The following is a 22,909-nucleotide window of genomic DNA, read 5'->3' as shown; positions in this document are numbered from 1 at the left end:
GGGGCGCGGGGTGCATGCATGCCCCACACGCAGTTCCCCCTTGCTCCGCCCCTGCCCCGGGAGTCCAAGATAAGGAGCAGGTGGGATTTTTTTGGGACAGACCCTGAAGTAGCAGAGGAAAAAGAGCTGAGCACCATGGGATGGGATGTCCAGATTACCCAGGTAACTCCCCTGGAGAAAAATGGCTCCTTTGGAGGGTGAACTCTATAGCATTGTACCCCATTGAGGTCCCTCACCCCTGCCCTCAAACTCTGCCTTTCCGAGGCTCCGCTCCCTAAAAATACCCAGGTATTTCTCAACCCACAACTAGTAACCGTACCCCTCATCCTCTGGCATTCTAGGCCACGAGCTAACAGTAAGACCCTTTCACTGAGCCAGTGTTTGAACCAGAAATGGAGGAAATGGGGGGCTCGCTTCAAAGAAGGCAGTGAGAGCATAATACGATAAACCTCAGGGTGTAGGCAGTGAAGGGGAGTTAAGAAAGTCCTCAACACTTCCCAGAGAGCATCCACAAATATCCTTCCACGCCCTCACCCCACCCGTGGCCTACCATCCACACTGTAGACCTTCAGACCGGCCATGTGTTTTGCGGCCCGTGCTTTAGAAGCCAAGATCAACGTTGGGTTGTAGACTGCAAAATCTCGGTAGTAATTTTCCAGAATAACCACGGCAGCACGTTGGATACTGGAAAGAGAGATGGGGAGAAATGTAGGTTGTTGTTTTTTTTAAATAAAAAGCATAAATAAACACAAAGATGGGACATCACCATTCAACTTGGAAACAACACATGATCTCCTTGTATTCCAGTTGGCATATCAGACCCCAAAGATGCTACTGTGAAATCAGGCACTGGTATTTAGAGTCGCTTTTTGTTTCTCTAGCTAATGGGGACCTTCAATTTCTCTTCCTCAAACAGTGACTCAGTGAAAGATTTACAGCGAAATTCTAAGCGAAGAAACCAGGTTGAAATCCAGCAGCTCGCTGGAGACTGACAAGACTCTCAGGGTATACGTTTTCCAGAGACAAAAATCCCTTCGTGAGGTACTTGAACTCTCAAAAGCTATGTCTCGAATAGCTTGTTGGTCTTCTAACCTGCTACTGGACTGAAATGTAGCTGTTCTGCAACAGACTAATACCGCTTCCGCCGTCTCAGAAAAAGATGTTAGTAGGGTCAGTTGAGGTGCAGCGATTGAGAAAACTGTATGCTTCCACATTAGAATATAGTCCCGAAAGAATATGAGAATAATCATTCATTTTTATGCGCTGCCTTTGTCAATACCATTATTTTGTGCGTTATTGAACGTATAATGTTGTATAATTAAACTGAATGCCGAAATGTGTTTTTTTTCTTTCGAACTGATACCCGGGGGGTGGGGGAAGGGAAGAGCAGGGCTAGGTAGGTGGAACAAAGAAGGTCCAGCATGTAGAGCTGTCTGGCAGAGGAATATACAACCTTAACATCTTTTTTTCTGAGACAGACTATATCCCTCTGAAATTATCATAAGCAAAGTTACACTCTTTTAAGCCAACTGAGTTTAATAGACTTGGGTGGACTGAGCTGAGCACTTTGCTTAGGATTGTGACATTAGCCTTTTAACCATCTTAGCAGCATTACTGTTTCCTGAGGGAATTCCAAGATTGCTAGGGATAGGGGTGTAACCTTTCCAGAAACACTGCAACGGTCAACATATTTATGAAACTTGGAAGTATTTGTTTTTTTGGGCAAATAACAACAACTAGGACACCCAGTACAGTGATGCAGCAGCAAACTAAATCGAGAGATGCCAAAACACTTCTTAGTTGGTGACAGTGGAGAAAATGGAAGCAAATATTAAGTTAAAAATAGGTGCCGCAAACACTGTAGCATAGGAAAAGACAGTGTTATTATTTGGACTTCAAAACAGCCTATAAGCCAGTGAGACTAAGTGCCCAAATTGCAACCCAAAACCCACTTATTTATCGCAAAGTGCCAACAGGGCAATTTAACCTGAATACTTAGGTTTTAGTTTAGAAAAAACGGTGGGCTCCGAGGCGCGCGTTACTCAGGAGTAAGCTGGGTGGTAATTGGTGGTTTTGCTTTGAAGCAACCGTGCAACTCTTCCAACAGGTGAATCCTGACCCTAGGAGGGTTTACTCAGAAGCAAGCCCCACTGCCAGCAACCGAGCTTACTCCCAGGTAAGAGATCGCGCTTTAGTTCTTTGCAAGAAAATCAGTGGAGTTTAACAGTGCTTAACAGGGTTACCTACACTGCTTCCCCAAAACTAGGTCTTAGGTTTAATGCTAATAATCGAGCCCAGCGGCCCAAGCCAGCCTAGATACGTGTGTGGAGGGGGTGACTGCGCGCGTGCCCACAGAGAGGGCTCTGAGTGCCACCTCTGGCGCCCGTGCCATAGGTTCGCCACCACTGCTATAAGCCATCCAAAATAATACAAAATTCACCTCTGTTTGACTTTCCTGTTTATCGTAGACCAGCACGGAGTTAATCTGCGCATTGTAAGCAATGATCACTGCTTCAAATTTGCTTCCAGCTCCCTCAATAACTAATGAAAACTGATGCCCGCCTCAAATCTCACAGGTTGCGATATGAAGGGGTGATTTTGCGGGAAACTTTGAAATAATTTCAGTGTGTCCTGTTATCAGTAGTATACATTGTACATGTCATAGTTACTGTGGCTAGAACTACGGAAGACTAGACATGTTGCTAAATCAGAGTAAAAAATAAAATGCTTCTTGAGGAAAATATCTAAAGTTAATTTTCTGTCTAAGATGCATTATAGCCAAGGTGACCAGACGTCCCGCTTTTGGCGGGACAGTCCCGCCTAAAACCAATTTGTCCCGCGTCCTGTAGTTTTTTTTTTACTGTCCCGATTTTTGGAAGGCTGCCGCACTGCCTTCTGGGGTGCTCGCCTTTTCCCGCCCAACAGGGGAGCGCCCCAGAAGGCAGTGCAGCAGCCTCCCATGCACGCAGCCGCAGGAGCGCACTGCCTTCTGGGGCGCTCCCCAATTTCCCGCCCTGTCACAGGGCGGGGAAACGGGAGCGCCCCAGAAGGCATTGCGGCAGCCCCCTGCGCACGCGGCCACAGGAGCACACTGCCTTTTGGGGCGCTCCCCTGTGACAGGGTGGGAAACAGGGGAACGCCCCAGAAGGCAGTGCGCTCCTGCGGCTGCGTGCGCACCCTGGTCCCAGTTTAAAAAGGTGACAATCTGGTCACCTTAATTATAGCCCAATATATTTTATATACCATAAAAGCTGATACAGGCATGAACATCAACCAGCTGAAGGAAGCAGTACTAAATCGAAAAATGTGGAAAGAGCTTGCATATCGGGTCACCAAGGGTCGAGAATGACTGAATGGATAACATCATCACAGCCCGAAGGCTTTTCATCGTGAAATAAGGATTAGTTTTTCAATTATGTAGCATGAGACTGTATATTCATGCAATATTTAAATTTTTGGTAAATGAATTGCATTACTCCACTCACAATGTCATGTTCTTTCAGAAGTTTCTGCAAAGTTATTTGGGGCCATTTTTCCATTTGGAAGATATTATCGTATTAGAAAACAGACAGAGTTGAGAAAAAGACCTTCATCCCATTGTTCCTTTGCAAATACGTGTGCACAGAATCAGCCCTTTGCCCCTTAAGTGCTGAGTTTCAAGAAGTTCAATGAATAGAAGATTGTTTAGAGAGGAATAGAGTGGAATAAGAACATAAGAACTAGCCTGCTGGATCAGACCAGAGTCCATCTAGTCCAGCACTCTGCTACTCGCAGTGGCCCACCAGGTGCCTTTGGGAGCTCACATGCAGGATGTGAAAGCAAGGGCCTTCTGCTGCTCCTGCTCCTGAGCACCTGGTCTGCTAAGGCATTTGCAATCTGAGATCAAGGAGGATTTAGATTGGTAGCCATAGATCGACTTCTCCTCCATAAATCTGTCCAAGCCCTTTTTAAAGCTATCCAGGTTAGTGGCCATCACCACCTCCTGTGGCAGCATATTCCAAACACCAACCAGACGTTGTGTGAAGAAGTGTTTCCTTTTATTAGTCCTAATTCTTCCCCCCACCATTTTCAATGAACAGATCTGCACAAGGAGCAAAGTGTGAAGAGGGAGGGGCATGCAGTAAAAATAAAAGTGAATGAAATACTCCACAAGTCCTGGGATTTTTTATCTGTATAGCCTTACATTATTCTTTCCATGGAGGAGAAAACCTCCAGAAGACCATAAAAGAGGGTTGAAAACCTTGTTTAAATCTAGTCTTACTAGCTATATCCACCCAGCACTAACACCCCAATCCTATTGGAGGGGGGGCTGAAAGCTGTCGTGGAGTTGGCACAGGGCTGCGCCAATGTGTCTGCCCCCTCTGTTGATGCGCGGGGCACCTCTACTGGCAGAGGAAGCAAAGATGCTGGCAGCAGGCCATTCACCAGCTCCACGGTGGTGAAATCCGAAAGTCCAGGCTGCCATGGAGTTGCACTGGTGTTCCGATTGGACTCCCATGTGGAGGGGGGGTGAGGGGGCGTTCCTGGGGGTGGAGCCAACATCAGTCAGCTTCCACCCTAGGTTTGCGGGCAGAATCGCCAGAGCTCAGGACTTGGACTTGCGCCACCCTTTTGGGTGGTGTAAGACTATTAAACCCCAGTGGTGAGGAGGGCTTTTTTGTGTTTTCTGCTGCTCCACGCTGCCATAAAGCCCTCGGGGGATGGCAGGATGACATGGTAGCAGTGCCATTCCTGGTCACCTGAAGCTCTAGATTGGGCTGCCCACCCTGGAAGAATAGGTCCTTCAAAATGATAGGATTGTGTTTCTCTTGCAAATCAGAATCAGTTTCTGAAAGATTAACTGCTTTCATCTTTCAGAGCCCTTTGAGGGTGGGCGGTCCATCAACATTAAATAATCAATCAATAAATATTAGTCAGAACCGAGTTATCTGTACAGATCGAAAGCCGTTTTGCTACTTCCCCAGAGATAATCTTGTTTCTCAATACGGCGGGCATGCTTTTAAATGCAGACCGGCTTTTTTTAGAAGCGACTGAAAAAATAATAATGAAGGAACAGGTGAGAAGGTTCCTGGGTTGTGGGCCTCTACAAGAATTGTAATTATCTAACTACAGGTTGTCTTACATACTCATTAGACAGCATTTTTGTAGGAACAAAGGGCTTCTGTCTTTTAAATTTTTACATTTAAAAGCAGCTTTTTCATCTTTCTTAAAGAGAAAATATTCCATAGGTTTCCTGAGATATTCTAAATTATGCTAATATATTTACTAGAAAAAGAAGTCTTGGAAATAAACTCTGTGATTCTGCCCCTCGCCCCTCATTTTCTTCAAGACCTTCTATTCTTGGTCAGCGCTTGACTGAAATAGCACCTCATTTTCCTCTTTAAGATTCCAATTCCACCCCAAATGCAACAACAACAACAACAACAAACAACAACAACAATCATCATCATCATCTGGCAGTTGTGATACAATGTGTTGGTTATTTTTGATAATAATAGCAAGCCATTAGAACAAATTCAATCAAGGCCAGACTAGAAAAATCCTCAGATAACGCAAAGTGCAGATTGTGCAAAGTAGCGGAGGAAACTGTAGATCTTGTCCTCAGCTGCTGCAAAAAGATCGTCCAACTGAGTACAAAAAGAGGCACCACTCAGTGGCCAAGATGATCCGCCGGAATTTATGCAAGAATTACAACATTAGGACAGCTAAAAACTGGTGGGAACATGGTCCAGAGAAAGTCACAGAAAGTGAGAAGATCAAGATCCTGTGTTGGACTTTCAAATCCAAACGGACAAACCGTTTGGAAATCACAGTGATCGAGGACAAGAAAGTGACTATCATCAACATAGCAGTACCCGGTTACATGAAAAAAAAAACATGAGAAGGTCACTAAATACCACAATTTGAAAATCGAGATGCTGCCGCAGGAGGTGGTGATGGCCACTAACCTGGATAACTTTTAAAAGGGCTTGGACAGATTTATGGAGGAGAAGTCGATCTATGGCTACCAATCTTGATCCTCCTTGATCTGAGATTGCAAATGCCTTAGCAGACCAGGTGCTTGGGAGCAGCAGCAGCAGCAGAAGGCCATTGCTTTCACATCCTGTATGTGAGCTCCCAAAGGCACATGGTGGGCCACTGCGACTAGCAGAGTGCTGGACTAGATGGACTCTGGTCTGATCCAGCAGGCTCTTTCTTATGTTCTTATGAGATACAGCATCTATGGCACAAACCAGCTGAGGTCGTCCCAGTGGTAATCAGCACGCTGGGCACCATTCTGAAAACACGAGGGCTACACTTGAAACATCTTCAGATCGACAAAATCAACATCTGTCAGTATCAGAAGACAGCCCTGCTGGGATCTGCACGAATAGTATGCCAATACATTACAACTTTCTAGGCCTTTCGGTGAGGCTCGAATTGTAGTGAAAGGCCAACAACAATCAGTTAAAGAACTGGCAGCTGTGATATCAAACATAACACAATATAACATAAATGCAATTGCTTCCCACTCAGTTGTGAAACATGCAACCAGGGGTTGTTGATCGCGGCGCTGTGAAATCTCCAGAGGTGGCCCATTCGAGGGATTCAACTCTGGATTGAAAAATATTTATTTATTTGTTAAATTTATTATAGCTCCCACCAGTGGTGGGATCCAAAAATTTTACTAACAGGTTCCCTTGGTGGTGGGATTCAAACTGGCGTAGCGCCAATGGGGCTGGGCGGGGCACGACGGGGCGTGGCCTGGCATTCCGGGGGTGGGGCATTCCTGGGCGGGGCTGTGGCAAGGACACAGCCACTGCGCCGGTCCTTGAGCAGAAAACGAATGCACGCAGGCTGCCATGAACGCCGGTGCACCTCCTGCTAGATGCTTCAAGTTCGGTGCACTACTGCTGAGAGGAGGGGTGTAACTAAGGCAAAAATCACATGGCAAAATCACCCATTAGTAACCCCCTCTCGGCACACACAAATAATTAGTAACCTACTCTCGGGAACCTATGAGAACCTGCTGGATCCCACCTCTGGCTCCCACCCTTGGAGGGCTCTGGGTGGTATATAGAAAATAGAATATCATTAAAATATCACAATTACAATCAAATAATTAAAAACCAGGAATAATTAAAACACAACATCATAGCAAAAAACCTAACAACAAATGGCAACTCAAAGAAAAGGACACAATAATGTCCTGCGCACAATAATAATAGCAGCCAGTTATGATGGTATATAGGGGATGGAAGGGGATAGCACATCAGCGATCGGTCTCCCCAAAAGCCCAGTGGAACAACTCCGTTTTCCAGGCCTTGCTGAACTGCTCAAGGTCACGCAGGGCCCAGATGGCAGGAGGAAGATTGTTCCACCAGGCAGGGGCCACAGCAGTAAAAGTCCTGGGAGGCCAGTCACATCACTGAGGGGATGGGGACCCCCAGCAAGTTTGCCTCTGCAAAACGCAGAGGCCGAATGGGGACGTAAGGTGAGAGACAGTCCCTAAGGAAAGGGTCTTCAAACTATGGCCCTCCAGATGTTCATGGACTACAATTCCCATCAGCCCCTGCCAGCATGGCCAAGTGGCAGGGCTGATAGGAATTGTAGTTCATGAACATCTGGGGGGCCACAGTTTGAAGACCCCTGCCCTAAGGTCTGAGGGCCCCAGGCCCAGAAGGGCCTTAAAAGTCAGAACCAACACCTCGAAAGTGATCTGGTATTCCACCGGGAGCCAGTGCAGTCGGCACAGCACAGTGGAGATGTGGTCCCTACTAGAGCCACCTGTGAGCAGCCACGCTGCCGCATGCTGGACCAGTTTCAGTTTCCGGATCAGCCGCAAGGGAAGGCCCATGTAGAGCGAGTTACGGTAGTCTAATCTGGAGGTAACCGTGGTATGGATCTCGATGGCCAGGTCAGGTTGGGAGAGATAAGGGGCCAACCGCCGAGCCTGGCGGAGATGGAAAAAGGCCACCTGGGTTGTGCAGGCCACCTGGGTCTACATAGAAAGGGATGAACCCAGGTAGACCCCCCCCCCCAAGCTCTGGGTTGAGGAGGTCGGTGTTAAAGTGACCCCCTCCAGCACTGGCAACTGGAAACCCATATCTGAAGGTTTGGGGGAACGGTGCCTGGAGACAGCGAGTCTGAGGACAAGAAGAACTTCTGTGGGGTATAGTGGCACAGATTCCACTAATTGTCTACTGGAGAACTGGCTTTTGAAGTCTGGAGTTCAGTTCTAATTTCAGGCAGTGACGAAGGGAGGGGGAACTGTGCCCGGGGCATGAACTGCCCACACGCCCCCTGCCACCCTTGACACGCCCCCAGCCCCCCAACATGTGACAAAAATGGCGACACCCAGGACAAGCCGCCCCACATGTCACCATTGCAGTTACGCCTCTGATTTCAGATCTCCATGTCCCACCAAGAGATTGGCAACCCTACCCAATTCCTTGCAGTTTTGCCTTTAAAATCCAGGCTGTGTCAGTTGCTTGTATTCGGCATTCATGTTCTAATTTTGTTTTTAAACATTTGAAATCTTTTTTATAAGAACGCTCCAAACTCCATTGATTCCTATCCCCTCAAAGGCTTTCCTGGCCAGAATCAACTTACCGTCGTGGGTTTCCTGGGCTGTTTGGCCACGGTCTGGTAGTTTTTGCTCCTTGCTCAATTGCTCCAGACTAAAAGAATTTCCTATGACTGAGGCATTATAAGATTTTGCCCTAGGGGAATTGAGCATGATTGGCACATTGTATTATATTCCTTAGGAGAACATGACTTTGTGTGGAAGTCCTGGGTGCCAATTTAAACAACTCTCCAACAATTGGTCATAAATCAGAGTTATAATTGCAATTTGTAGTCTGGAAGCTAAATACAGTATTATTGCACTATTTTTGACCACTAAGGACAACGTTGGCTGAAACATGTCTTTTTTTTTAAGGGTCAAAAAAATGTCCTATAGGACCATTGTGTGTATTGTGATTCTGCATGCTTAAGGGAGCCTATTATGGGCCTTTCACAAGTGTAGGAGATTTTAATTTGTAATATGGAGCAGCAGTGGCGTAGTGGCTAAGAGCAGTGGCTAAGAGGAACCAGGTTTGATTCCCAGCTCTGCCGCTTGAGTTATGGAGGCTTATCTGGGGAATTCAGATTAGCCTGTGCACTCCCACACACGCCAGCTGGGTGACCTTGGGCTAGTCACAGCTTTCCGGAGCTCTCTCAGCCCCAGCCACCTCACAGGGTGTTTGTTGTGAGGGGGGAAGGGCAAGGAGATTGGAAGCCCCTTTGAGTCTCCTACAGGAGAGAAAGGGAGGATATAAATCCAAACTCCTCCTCCTCCTCCTCCTCCTCCTCCTCCTCCTCCTCCTCCTCTTCTTCTTCTTCTTCTTCTTCTTCTTCTTCTTCTTCTTCTTCTTCTTCTTCTTCTAATAAATACACATGCATTTTTTATATTTAGCAGTTTTATATTTAGTGCCCCCTTAAATAATGTCTTGACCTTTCAGGTACTTAATTCTAGTTCTGTAGGGTTCCGCTTTTGCCCCCTTTTTTGTTCATTCCACTGAAGCTGTCAGCCATAGATTCAGGCAAAACATTAGGAGCAAAAACTACCAGACCACGCCCACGCAGCCTGGAAAACCCACAACAGCCTCTGCAAATCGCCTATCTCAAAGGTGTCCAACTCTGGCGCTTCAGATGTTCATGGACTACAATTCCCATCAGCCCCTGCTGGCATGGCCAATTGACCATCAGGAAAACAGCAGGGGCTGATGGGAATTGTAGTCCATGAACATCTGAAGCGCCAGAGTTGGACACCCCTAGCCCAGTGTTTTCCAACCTTTTCAACGTCATGGTACCCTTGACCTCCCTCTTCATATCTCACGGTACCCTTGCCATCCTCCCCCCACCTTCCCATCCCAGGGTGAAGGGAAACACGGGGGGGGGGGGGAGTGGCTGCTGACCTTGCCGCAGGCTGTGCCTCCTAGGCTAGCTCCATATCCTTGGTGGTGCCGGCGGGAGACACCGCAAAAGTGAGGGGGGCTGGTAGCGTTGCCGCAGTACCCCTGGGACATGCTCACGGCACCTCAGGGTACCACGGAACCCTGGTTGGGAATCGCTGCCCCTAGCCCAGTGATGGCGAACCTTTTTGAGACCGAGTGCCCAAATTGCAACCCAAACCCCACTTATTTATCACAAAGTGCCAACGTGGCAATTTAACCTGAATGCTGAGGTTTTAGTTTAGAAAAAACCAGTTGGCTCCCTCTTCCTCCACCCCACCCACTCGAGCAGGGGCCAGCCTGCTCTAGCCTCCAGCAAGTCCCTTGTGCACCGCTCTGTGCCTCTCTAGCATCTCTGCCTCCTCTGCACCCCACCCCACCCCCCACCCCAGCCCCAGGCAGCAGCCACCTGGAGCACAGGTACCAGGCCCGCTAGCCAAGTCCTCCCTGGTCACCACGGTGCACGCATGTCATGCTCAGTGGCCCAGGCCAGCCTAGATGTGTATGTGTGTGGGGGGGTGATTTTCCGTCCCCCCACATGACGAACTCTGTGTGTGCGTGCCCACAGAGAGGGCTCCGAGTGCCACCTCTGGCACCCGTGCCATAGGTTCGCCATCACTGCCCTAGCCTATCTGATTCAACATCTGTGGTTGATCCACTTTGATAGTTAGCCCTTTTTTCTAGGCACCCCCTCCCCACCACCACCACCGCTGCCGCTTTACATTTTCTTCCTCCAGCGGAAACCAAGCAAGGGAGAGCAGGTCTCGATCCCCCAGACAAGAAAGCCAAGGAGGTGACCCCCGTTTGGCAGAATGAGCACACGCCTGAAACATCTCCCCCGGGCGGCATTGCTAAACACTCCTACCCACAAGAAGGAAAAAAGCAGCTCCCTTTTGTGAAGCCGGCTCTGCCGGCTGCCTGGCAGGAGCCACGGAGGGATGGGAACGGCCACCAACCCCCACATTAGTGCTCCGGCACACCCTGCCCTTCCCACACGGGCCTTCGCTGGTGCCAATAAACACTCTCAAGGAGTAGCAGAGGATGGGTTTGATTTATTGGTCTGCAGACGAAAAATAAAATCCTGCCAACTCTGGAGGGCGGAATTTAGCAAATCTGCAAATGAAAACTGCCGTCAGCAGGAAGAAGTCCTTACGGCAGGGTTCCCCAACATGGTGCCCGTGGACTCCGTGGCACTCAGTGATATCTCCCTGGGTGCCCAATTAACTTTTTTGGCAAGTGGCTGGGAGCACTGTTAAAGCAAGGCTTGCAATCGGCTGCCCTCAACTTGAGGATCGGGACTGGAAAGTATCCGGGTTTTCATCAGTCAGCGTGCAGTTCCTTTCCCCTCCTTCAGGCGTCTCTTCTTCCCAGGTGGTGTGCAGAGGGACGTGTTCCCCTTGGCTCCGCCTCTTTTGGAATATAGTCCTTGACTATAAATGGACTTATAGTCCTTGACTATAAATGGAGATCAAGTAGAGCGGGTGGCGAGTTTCAAATTTCTGGGCGTCATGATTAAAGAGGACTTGACCTGGGGCGTACAGACTGCTGCAGTGGTTAAGAAGGCCCAGCAAAGACTGTCCTAGCTGAGACTTTTAAGGAAACAACAACTGAATGGAAAACTCCTGGTGTCCTTTTACCGCTGTGCTATAGAGAGTGTCTTAACCTACTGCATCTGTGTATGGTTCTCCAGTTGCACAGTGGCAGATAGGAAGGCGCTCCAAAGGGTGATCACTACTGCACAGAGGATTATCGGCTGCCCTCTCCCCTCCTTGGAAGAACTCTATAATTCCCGAAGCCTAAAGAAAGCCCAAAATATTCTGAGAGACCCGTCTCATCCAGCACACTCTTTTTTTGAACTGTTATCATCCGGCAGATGATACAGGTCTATCAAAACTAGGACAAAGAGGCTTAGAGACCGCTTCTACTCTAGAGCTGTGGCTATGCTAAACTTCGCGGCTTCGTGTTGATGTGTTTGGGGCTGTGTAGGGATGGGTGGAGGAAGGGGAAAGTGAGGATGGGGTATGAGTCTCAGATAGTACAGTCTGAAATTGTGTGCATCGAGGAATGCTGCTGTAAATTTTGTTGTGCATGCACAATGACAATAAATGCTTATGTTTATGTGGTGTGCAGAGGGACATGTTCCACTTGGCTCCGCCTCTTTTGGAAGCCATTTTGGATGTGGAACTGACCCCCTCTTCTCAAAATTCCAAACGTGCCTGCAGACTCAAAAGATTTGGGGGCTCAGACGGAACAGACAGGCCACCAGATGCAACGTTTGCTCCAGACTAGGGCTGCTGACCTCCTAGAGATCTGGGCCTGGAGATCTTCCAGAATGACAACCAATCTCCAAACGACAGAGATCAGCTCCCGTTCAGGAAATGGCGGTCTCTGTGGCATTATGCAACAGAATGAGCACTTCAGTCCTCTTCTGAGTGGGAACGACTACAGAGGGAAACGGCACCTTTTATCCGGCTTCCCCTGGGCAAGAACACACACACAAAAACCCTCCAAAAATAGCTCCAGCTTACATACCAGACGAGGCTGATTTTCCACTGCCAGCCCTACCCAAAACAGAGCCAGGCAACTTCTTCGAGGGACAGATTTTTGGTGCTGCTAAAGAAAAATATGCCCTGTTAAATTCAGAGGGGGGGACTTGACCACCTTCGTGGGACAAAGAGGGCAATGTTTGGATTTCCGACCAGGACAGCCAAATACTTTCTAGCCAATGCTTTTAGTGAGGACACACAGGTTTGTACCAAACAGAGATACACATTTAAACTGGACCAGTTTCCTTTCCGGTGGTTGCCCAAGACGCAACTTGGCAAGGAAACTGCTGTGGGTGCAGAAAAGGGGTTCCCCCCCCCCTTTTTCTTGAAAGCAGTAGAGAGTGAAGAGTCCTTACTAGATTTGCGGAACGATAAAGAGACTAGATATGTCACACCAAAGTCTGGTGAGTTCAAAGAAGAAGAGGAGGAGGAGGAGGAGGAGTTCGGATTTATACCCTGCCTATGGCCATTTCCCCACTTTTAAAAATGACGTCGGTTTCATCCGGCGTGGACCTTTTCAGAGCGGGGATTGTGTTCCCCAGCTTCCCCACTGCCCCTCTGCGCGGGGTCATCAAAAGGCGCCGTTTTCAGCAGTGCCAGAAATGACGCACGCTGAGAGCGGCAGAGTCGGGGCGGCTGCGTTGTCGCCACCCCTGTAGTGGGGAGTGCCGCTGGACCCCGCGCTACTTGGCAAGAGTAGCGCGCAGCAAACGGTGAGTGGGGAAAGGCCCTTTCTTTCCAGTAAGGAGTCTCAACGTGGATTATAAACTCTCCTTCCCTTCCTCTTCCCATAACAGACACCCTGTGAGGCAGGTGGGGCTGAGAGAATTCTGAGAAAACTGTGGCTGGCTCAAGGTCACATAGCAGGAACGTCAGAGTGGGGAATCCAGTTCACCAGATAAGCCTCTGTCATTCATATGGAGGAGTGGGGAATCCAACCCAGTTCTCCAGATTAGAGTCTACCTGCTCTTAACCACTTAACCTGCTCTTAACCACTACACCTGCTCTTAACCACTATACCACGCCGGCTCCCAAGGCCATCAGGAAATCCTCCCCAGACATTTGAGATTCTTTTGCCAAAATCCTCACAATCTGTCATAACAGAAACCAAGATGGCTGAATTCACAATCCGCTGCATTCTGGGTTTGTTTTGTGCCATCAAGTGACAGCAGACTTATGGCAACCCTGAAGGGCTTTCAAGGCCAAAGATGTTTCGAGGTAGTTTGTCTTTCCCTGCCTCCGTGTCACACCCCCGATATTCCTTGGAAATCTCCTGTCCAAATACTAGCCAGGGCCGACCCTTCTTAGCTCCTAAGAACTTGTGAGATCTCGCTAGCCTGAGGCCACCCAAGTCAAGGCAAGTCTGGGAATATTAACCTGCCATTATTTTAGGGAGTGTTTTCACAGCAGGCTTTAAATCTAACACTGATAAGGGAACAGCCTGCTTTCGCCACCTCCAAACTATCTCCGTTGCCAGCAGTGAGCTGTGCGCAAGTTCACTCCTACAGACAGAACTATTCAGTTTGTTGTGCAGTGTCGATTCACAGCACAACAGGAAAGACGGCACTTGGAGCACTACATGCTGTAGCAAACGACACCAGGTGCCGAATGCTAAGAAAACTCCACAACCGTATACCTTTCCAAATAACACTCAATAGCATATTCTCCTTGCTTCTCTCATTGTCATTAATGTCCTTTTCTCCTTCTTGCCCATGAGAAACAAAGAGGTTGGGGGGGGGGGGCTTAGAAGCCAGTGACAGGCAGCCCAACCTGGGGGGGTGTTCTCCTTGGGAGCTGGCGCAGGCTGGCGACGGCATGGGTACCCACCCTGCCGGTGCAAGGGACAAATGCACTGCAGGGGTGTGTGTGTGTGTGACTAACTCCGGCAGGAGGACACTGCGCAACTCCACGGCGCCCAACCCAGAAACCGAAGCCCGCTGTTCCAGGAACAGGTCAAGGAGAGGGGGAAATTCCAAACATCCGGACTGTCAAAGGATTTTAACACATACATCCCGAGGTGGGATCCAGCAGGTTCTCACAGGTTCCCGAGAGTAGGTTACTAATTATTTGTGTGTGCCGAGAGGGGGTTACTAATTGGTGATTTTGCCACGTGATTTTTGCCTTAGTTACGCCCCCTCCTCTCAGCAGTAGCGCACAGAACTTGAAGCAGTCTAGCAGGAGGTGCACCGGCGTGCGTGGCAGCCTACGCCTGCGTGCATTCGTTTCCCGCCCAAGGACCGGCGCAGCCCCGCCCAGGAATGTCCCTCCCCCGGAATGCCCGGTCACGCCCCTGTCGTGCCCTGCCCAGCCCCATTGGCGCTATGCCACAGTTTGAATCCCACCACCATGGGAACCTGTTACTAAAATGTTTGGATCCTACCACTGCATACATCCCTTAAATTCAGCGATACTCCACATGTATTGGGGGGTGGGGGGTGGCTGTCATGGCCCCGTGGTTTTCAAGCCCAAAGATATTAGGAGATGGTTAGCCACTGCCTGCCTCCGTGTAGTGACCGTTGTATTCCTTGGAAGTTGCCCATCCAAATACCAACCAGGGTCAACTCTGCTTAGCTTCTGAGACGTGAAGAGATCAGGCTAGCCCGGGTAATCCAGGTCAGGGACATACCTATGTAGAGCTGCATCAAAAAGACACCCGGCAAGTGATGCATTTTATGCAAGAGATTAACGGTCATTAGAGGCAGCTAGTTGACCGCAGCTTTATGACAGGAATTATGGAGTTTGATAAGATGTATAAACTTCTGTTGATACTGGAAACAGAAGGGGAACTGTATTGTCGAAGGCTTTCACGGCCGGAATCACTGGGGTGCTGTGTGGTTTCCAGGCTGTATGGCCGTGTTCTAGCAGCATTCTCTCCTGACGTTTCGCCTGCATCTGTGGCTGGCATCTTCAGAGGATCTGATAGTAGGAATGGAAAGCAAGTGGAGTATATATACTGTGAGGTCAAAAGGTGAGGCCCTCTGAATAGAGTAGCCTGGTATGTGAGTCACAAAGAAGTCTGTAGCCTGGGAGTAACAATGAAGATAGCAAGGTCAATAGGTGAATGCATCTGAATAGAAGTATCCTGGTCTTTGTTTCCTTTGATTGCTATTGTCTATAGTTGTCCTGTGTTTGTGTGGAGCTGATTAGTCACTGTCTTGATTCTAGAGTTTTTCAACACTGGCAGCCAAATTCTGTTCATTTTCATGGTTTCTTCCTTCCTGTTGAAGTTGTCCATATGCTTGTGAATTTCAATGGCTTCTCTGTGTATTCTGACGTCGTGGTTGTCAGAGTGGTCCAGAATTTCTGTGTTTTCAAATAATTTCTGTGTCCAGGTTGGTTTATCAAGTGTTCTACTATTGCTGATACACCAATGCAATGCTGATACACCAATGACTCCACTTGCTTTCCATTCCTACTATCAGATACTCTGAAGATGCCAGCCACAGATGCAGGCGAAACGTCAGGAGAGAATGCTGCTAGAACACGGCCATACAGCCCGGAAACCACACAGCACCCCAGAAGGGGAACTGGTCAAAGAATTTATGATAAAATGGGCTACCAACTTTGGGGACAACATCCAATGTGAACAGTGGAAGAACATGTGGTCAAAGGGACTTCATACATCAACTTTTATAAAATGACATATCATTGGGGAATGACACCGGAAAAACTGGCAAACATGTATAAAATGTTTCAAATAAGTGTTGGAAATGTGAACGGCAAGAAGGGGTCTTCTATTACTTATTGTGGACTTGGAAAGCTAAGGGATTTTGGAGGTCAATGAACACAATAATTCAAAAGATTTTAAAGGAAAATATACAAATGAAACAGGAGCTTATCTGTTGGGATTTATGGCTAGATGTTTGTAAAGGAAACATGGAACTTTGTTTTTATATATGACGACAGTGGCAAGAAACTGACAACTCCAGCTATACCTACAATTAAAACGGTGCCTAGCGGTATTAGAGTTGGCAGAAACGACCAAGTTAACTTTGCTGCTCAAAGAAGAGAATTTGATGAAGTTTATGGACAATTAGAAACCCTTGATAGAGTATTTAGACAAAATGGAAAAAAATGAATTGATGATTGGTGGTTTTGAAGATAAAAGAATGTTAAAATAAGAACCTATAGAGAAAACTTAGACTTTTTTTTTCTGTAATGATGCTAAAGATTTAATTTACGACAGTGCTAAAAAATTGTCTTAAGTGTGAATATTTGATGCTGAAGAAACTGGGAGTTCTTATGGAACAAGTCCTTTGTACTTTGGTGAAACTTTTTCTGTGTGCGTGCTTTAGAAAGATTTCGAAGTACTAATAAAAAATTTTCATTCAAAGGAATAGAGGAACTTGGTCTATGTAGCATTTGCCAATTCTTTCCTTGACATACAGTAACAGAAGGCAAAGAAACTACCAATATACCAGGGGGTAGAAATTCTTTTCCTGCGCCCCCTACCATGTTTCTTGTTTTAGGACCCTTAAGGAAAAGAGGTATACCCAGAGGTGGGATCCAGCAGGTTCTCACCAGTTCCCGAGAGTGGGTTACTAATTATTTGTGTGTGCCGAGAGGGGGTTACTAATTGGGTCTGCTTTTCCGTCAGAAATTCCATTAGGTCCAAAAATCATTAAGTCCTGCTGTTTCCTATGTGGCTGGTTAGCGAAGGTAGAAAACGGGATAATTCTCCCTGTTGGGCTGTTTTAAAAACATGTTTTAGAAATATGGTAAAGTTCCTTGTTTAAGGAAAGTATCCTTCTTTTGATTTCTAGAAACAAAATTAAGTATTTGAAAGTATTAAGTATTTGGCAGGCAGTCCATTAGAGGAGAAGTAGTTGTTTCTGTTGGCAGTAGACGATAGGACTTGCTATAATGAGTTTAAATTATGGACAGAAAGATACCAGCTGGAAATTAGGAACTTTTTTTTTACAGTAAGAGTTTTTTACAGTAACAGAGAAATTATTAATGCCCCACCCCCGGAATGCCCGGCCACGCCTCCATCGGGCCCCACCCAGCCCCATTGGCGCTACGCCACTGTTTGAATCCCACCACCATGGGAACCTGTGACTAAAATGTTTGGATCCCACCACTGGGTATACCCAGGGCCGGAGCGAGGGGGAACTGTGCCCCCTCCATGCCCCCGCTGCCCCTCCAAGCCCCCGCACTGGCACGTGCCTGGTGCACTGCGCACCCACCCACCCCGCCGCCCCCTTGGACCCATGCCACTGGGTTATACCCCCAAGTGTTTGCTTGGGAGAAAAGGGAAGAGGCCCTCTATTTGTTCAAAACCTCTCGTCCCAATTTAACAGCCTTCCCAACTGACAGCCAACTATGCCAACATATCTGCAGTTACTAAGTTACACTGTTTGTGAATCAGGTATGACCATATTGACTCATTATGAGTAGCTGAAGAGTGGAAGCCAAGGACAAAGGAAAAAATGCAGGGCATTTGCCACAGTAAACCACGGCATTTGTGAAGCACTTGGGCATTTCGGAGGTAATCTCTGCATGCGGATGAAGCGCAACTGAGCCCTGGTAAAGGCCAATGGGCTAATTTTGGGGTCTCCAGGACTGTCAATGCATATAGCTTCTTGCAGAACCGCATAAGCTTTCACACATGTCGAGCAATGCACTCTTGATGCACGTTGCAACTGGTTTTTACTGTGTGGATGGCAAAATTCACTTGCAAACAATCGCTAGAGTGGATTGAAAGTATATTATTTAGCATTCTTATTATTTTAATGTCACAGCTGCCAGTTCTTTAGCTGGTTATTGGCTTTTCATTACAATTCGAGCCTCACCCAGAGGTTTAGGTGGTTGTAATCAGTGGTGGGATCCAAAAATTTTAGTAACAGGTTCCCATGGTGGTGGGATTCAAACTGTGGCGTAGCGCCAATGGGGCTGGGCGGGGCACGATGGGGTCGTGGCTGGGCATTCCGTGGGCAGGGCATTCATGGGCGGGGCTGTGGCAAGGACGCAGCCGCTGCACCGGTCCTTGGGCAGGAAACGAATGCACGCAGGCGCAGGCTGCCTCGCACACCGGTGTACCTCCTGCTAGACTGCTTCAAGTTCTGCGCACTACTGCTGAGAGGAGGGGCGTAACTAAGGCAAAAATCACGTGGCAAAATCACTAATTAGTAACCCTTTCTCGGCACACACAAATAATTAGTAACCGACTCTTGGGAACCTGTGAGAACCTGCTGGATCCCACCTCTGGTTGTAATGTTTCGGCGTAGTGTTCGTGTGGATCCTAGCAGGGTGCCTTCTGAATCTGGCAGATGTTAATTTTGTCGATTTGAAGATATTTCCAGTTGCTACCCACAGCCAGGTCTTTTCAATGCCTACCTTCTCCTTGATCTTCTCCCAAAATTGGCCGTTAAATGCTTTGTGGTACCAGCTTTCAGTCCTTGTTTAATCACATTTTTTTCTGTACTCCAGTTTGGTTCTCTGGGTCTTCTGTAAATATCTTTTTTCACTTCGATCAATATTTGTTGTTGACATTCACATAATCGCCCAGTGCATGTTTCTCCTCCTCCACTGTTCGCTTGACTATATTATTATTTAGTCTTAACATCCTGCCCCTCCCTTGTTGGGCTTGGGGTAGCATAAAACAATTATAAAACAATAAAGATATCAATATCTCAGTTAATAAAACAGATCTTAATCTGCAACTAATTACTGCTCGTAACTAGATTGGAACGTGCACGTCCAGGGGCAAACTGATGGTCAATGATTGATTTAAAGTTGGAAAGAGTTGACGGAAAAAGTTGACGAGGGAGGCCTCTAGATGTTAACCATAGCTGTCTCAAACAGATGCCTGGTGGGACAGCTCGGTCGTATGGACTTCGCAGGGCCCTGGTCTCCTCAGACGGAGCGTTCTACCAGATGGAGGGCCAGGGTCGAAAAAGCCCTGGCTATGGTTGAGGCCAGCCGGACTTGGGTGTCCGGGGACAAGAAATAGATTTGCTGATTGGAGTGATCTTTGAGGGACATACAGGAGAGATGATTCCGCAATTACGCTGTGTTCTCCTCAGTGACGAAGGGAGGGGAAACTGCGCCCAGGGCATGAACTGCCCGCAAATGCCTGGGGCGAGAGAATAGGGTCATCCTAGAGCAGTGATGGCGAACCTTTTCGAGACTGAGTGCCCAAATTGCCACCCAAAACCCACTTATTTATCGCAAAGTGCCAATACGGCAATTTAACCTGAATACTGAGGTTTTAGTTTAGAAAAAACGGTTGGCTACGAGGCGTGCATTACTCAGGAGTAAGCTTGGTGGTAGTTGGTGGCTTTGCTTGGAAGCAACCGTGCAACTCTTCCAATGGGTAAATCACAACCCTAGGAGGGTTTATTCAGAAGCAAGCCCCATTGCCAGCAACAGAGCTTACTCCCAGGTAAAGGATCACGCTTTAGTTCTTCGCATGAAAATCAGTGGGGTTTAACAGTGCTTAACAAGGTTACCTACACTGCTTCCCCAAAACTAGGTCTTAGGTTTAATGCTAATAATCGAGCCCAGCGGCCCAGGCCAGCCTAGATGTGGGGGGGGCACTCTGCGCGTGCCCACAGAGACGGCTCTGAGTGCCACCTTTGGCCCCCGTGCCATAGGTTCGCCACCACTGTCCTAGGGCAAGGGACTGTGGCAAACACCCTTACAGGCTGACTTGCAAGCCAAGCCAAAATTTTTTGTCCCTGGGAGTGCGTCAGGTGGTTCCTCGGCAATGGCCCTGCATTTTCCCGGCTTCCACATTTCTCCCCGTTCCATGGGACTCGGCAGAGCCCTGGGGCAGGTTAGGTCACCCAAATCGTTTCTGGAAATATCTAAAAGCAAACTAAAACCGTGCCGCTGTAACAAACCAAACACACACACACACACACACACACACACACCCGGAAGAACTAAAACACACCAATGTCTAATTCCCACCCAGCTGGGTTGCCTTGCTAGCGTTGCCAGGTGCAGAGAAGGGCAACGAGGATGATTGAGGGACTGGAGCCCCTTCCTTATGAGGAGAGGCTGCAGCGTTTGGGACTCTTTAGTTTGGAGAGGAGACGGCTGAGGGGGGATAAGATTGAAGTCTTTAAAATTATGCATGGGGTAGAAAATGTTGACAGAGAGAAATTGTTCTCTCTTTCTCACAATACTAGAACCAGGGGGCATTAATTGAAAATGCTGGGGGGAAGAATTAGGACTAATAAAAGGAAACACTTCTTCACACAACGTGTGATTGGTGTTTGGAATATGCTGCCACAGGAGGTGGTGATGGCCACTAACCTGGATAGCTTTAAAAGGGGCTTGGACAGATTGATGGAGGAGAAGTTGATCTATGGCTACCAATCTTGATCCTCTTTGATCTGAGATTGCAAATGCCTTAGCAGACCAGGTGTTCGGGAGCAACAGCCGCAGAAGGCCATTGCTTTCACCTCCTGCAGGTGAGCTCCCAAAGGCACCTGGTGGGCCACTGCGAGTAGCAGAGAGCTGGACTAGATGGACTCTGGTCTGATCCAGCTGGCTTGTTCTTATGTTCTTATGTTCCCTGGCCACCGACAGGGGTAGACAACCACCATCTCCTCCTTCCACTTGCCAGAAGTATGAGAGGAAGAAGGAGTGAGCTTGCACCTGGCGTACTGGGGGGAAATGTCATAGAGAGACAACTCCTTCTCCGGGCGAACCCCCATATTCGCACCCGGGGGCAGGGTTTTGGGGCGGGGGCCCACCAGAGCCCCACCCCTGGCCTCCGTGCCGGCTAGCAGGGACAGGTCAGGCTACAGAGCAAAGTGAATGATTCTCCTAGGCTTTCAAAACGCGTTCGGCTAAAGCGTGGCTTGACTGGGAAGGTCGGACATCTTGCAAACCACAGCCAAGCGACCAACCTCTAACCCCTGTTTCCCATTCTTTCATTTCTTACAGGGTTTCAGTCAGAAAAAGGCTGGCCTTCCAAAGTAGTCAGTCAGGTCTTCCAAAGTAGAGCAGCAAGACTGTGCCATGTCCATTTTACAGACCAATAATTACCTCGTCTTTCTCCAACCCATCATTTTCTGGAAGCGTCTAGACTAAAATTACTAGAGAGTGAGGGAAGGCAAGCAGAAGAGGAGGACATCGACTCTTTTTGTGGGTAAGAAAAGGAGGGATTTCAAAGCAACAGCCTTTCGAAGCTTTGGAAACAACTTTGCTGACTTTAGGTCAATAGATAAGCATACTATTCTACCACAACACTCTTCAGTGGCCTAGGAGGTTAAGAACTCGTGTATCTAATCTGGAGGAACCGGGTTTGATTCCCAGCTCTGCCGCTGAGCTGTGGAGACTTATCTGGGGAATTCAGATTAGCCTGTACACTCCCACACACACCAGCTGGGTGACCTTGGGCTAGTCACAGCTTCTCGGAGCTCTCTCAGCCCCACCTACCTCACAGGGTGTTTGTTGTGAGCAGGGAAGGGCAAGGAGATTGTAAGCCCCTTTGAGTCTCCTGCAGGAGAGAAAGGGGGGATAAAAATCCAAACTCCTCCTCCTCCTCATCCAGCCAGTCCTAGATCATCAATCGGTATGCTTGAGTTATATAAGCGGCTACCCATGTTCCAGTGTACACAAGTGAGCTGCGGCCTAAATGCGAAAGATGTGGAGCGCCAAGCAGCTCAAATGCTCCACCACAATCCCTTCTTAAGTCACTCAAAAACTAGCCTCTTTCCAGATTTCCAGCTGCAACTTTCCCTTCTCTGCACCTGAGCTTTCCTTCCCCATGGGGATCCAAAGCAGATTACGTCACTCTCCTGTGCTGCGTTTTACCCTCACAACAACCCCGTAAGGCAGCTGAGGCCGAGAGAATGTAACTGGCTCAAGGTATCCCAATGCACGACAGAGAGGGATTTGAACCCGAGACTCCTAGATCCGAGTCTGATACTGTAACCACTACACCACATGACATCTGCTGAGCTTCTCTGGATCCTCCCACAACTTTAAAAACAGCCTCCCACACAGAGGCAACATGGCCTGCAAGTTTAGCACTGTTTTCACCCCAGTGGTTGGGACAGCTGCCCAGAATTTAGGCTGACTCAGTTCTTGCTGGATTTCATGACCAGACTTGTCTTTCGCACTATGCGGGATGAAGTAGTACACTTTTGTACTCTTCTGTAGGCTGCAAATATGATTGGACCATCCCTCACCATGTCAGAAGTATAACAGCACTATACACTGAGCTTTGACTCGGCATTAGGTGAGTTTAGTAGACCCAGGAAAAATTTCACGTAAGGCCATAAGGTTCCCCCTCACCCCCACTGCCAAGTAAATTGGTCCAAATGTCCATCACCTCGAGGACATTTTGGGGTGGCTTTGGAATTCTGACACGGTGTGGTGGGCACAGTCATGAAACAGCAATCACAGGAGGCACAGTCAGCCACAAAATGG

The 22,909-nt window shown here is 48.2% G+C and overlaps 2 protein-coding genes across 2 annotated transcripts in view; one reads left to right on the top strand and one right to left on the bottom strand.

Annotated features, from left to right (window-relative positions):
* Positions 1–22,909, top strand: part of PHC1 (polyhomeotic homolog 1) — a 249,717-nt gene that overhangs the window by 56,136 nt on the left and 170,672 nt on the right. The gene's annotated exons all lie outside the window — the stretch shown is intronic.
* The window catches only part of LOC125436354 (vang-like protein 1), a 60,920-nt gene that overhangs the window by 15,214 nt on the left and 22,797 nt on the right, over positions 1–22,909 (bottom strand). Inside the window, exon 4 of the mRNA XM_048503275.1 lies at positions 551–684. Within this exon, the coding sequence (XP_048359232.1) occupies positions 551–684 (134 nt within the window). The remainder of the gene's footprint in view (positions 1–550; positions 685–22,909) is intronic.

The sequence above is a fragment of the Sphaerodactylus townsendi genome, linkage group LG07, assembly GCF_021028975.2.
Source record: "Sphaerodactylus townsendi isolate TG3544 linkage group LG07, MPM_Stown_v2.3, whole genome shotgun sequence".
Classification (NCBI taxonomy): Eukaryota; Metazoa; Chordata; class Lepidosauria; order Squamata; family Sphaerodactylidae; genus Sphaerodactylus; species Sphaerodactylus townsendi.
This window is presented reverse-complemented; position numbering and strand designations above follow the sequence as displayed.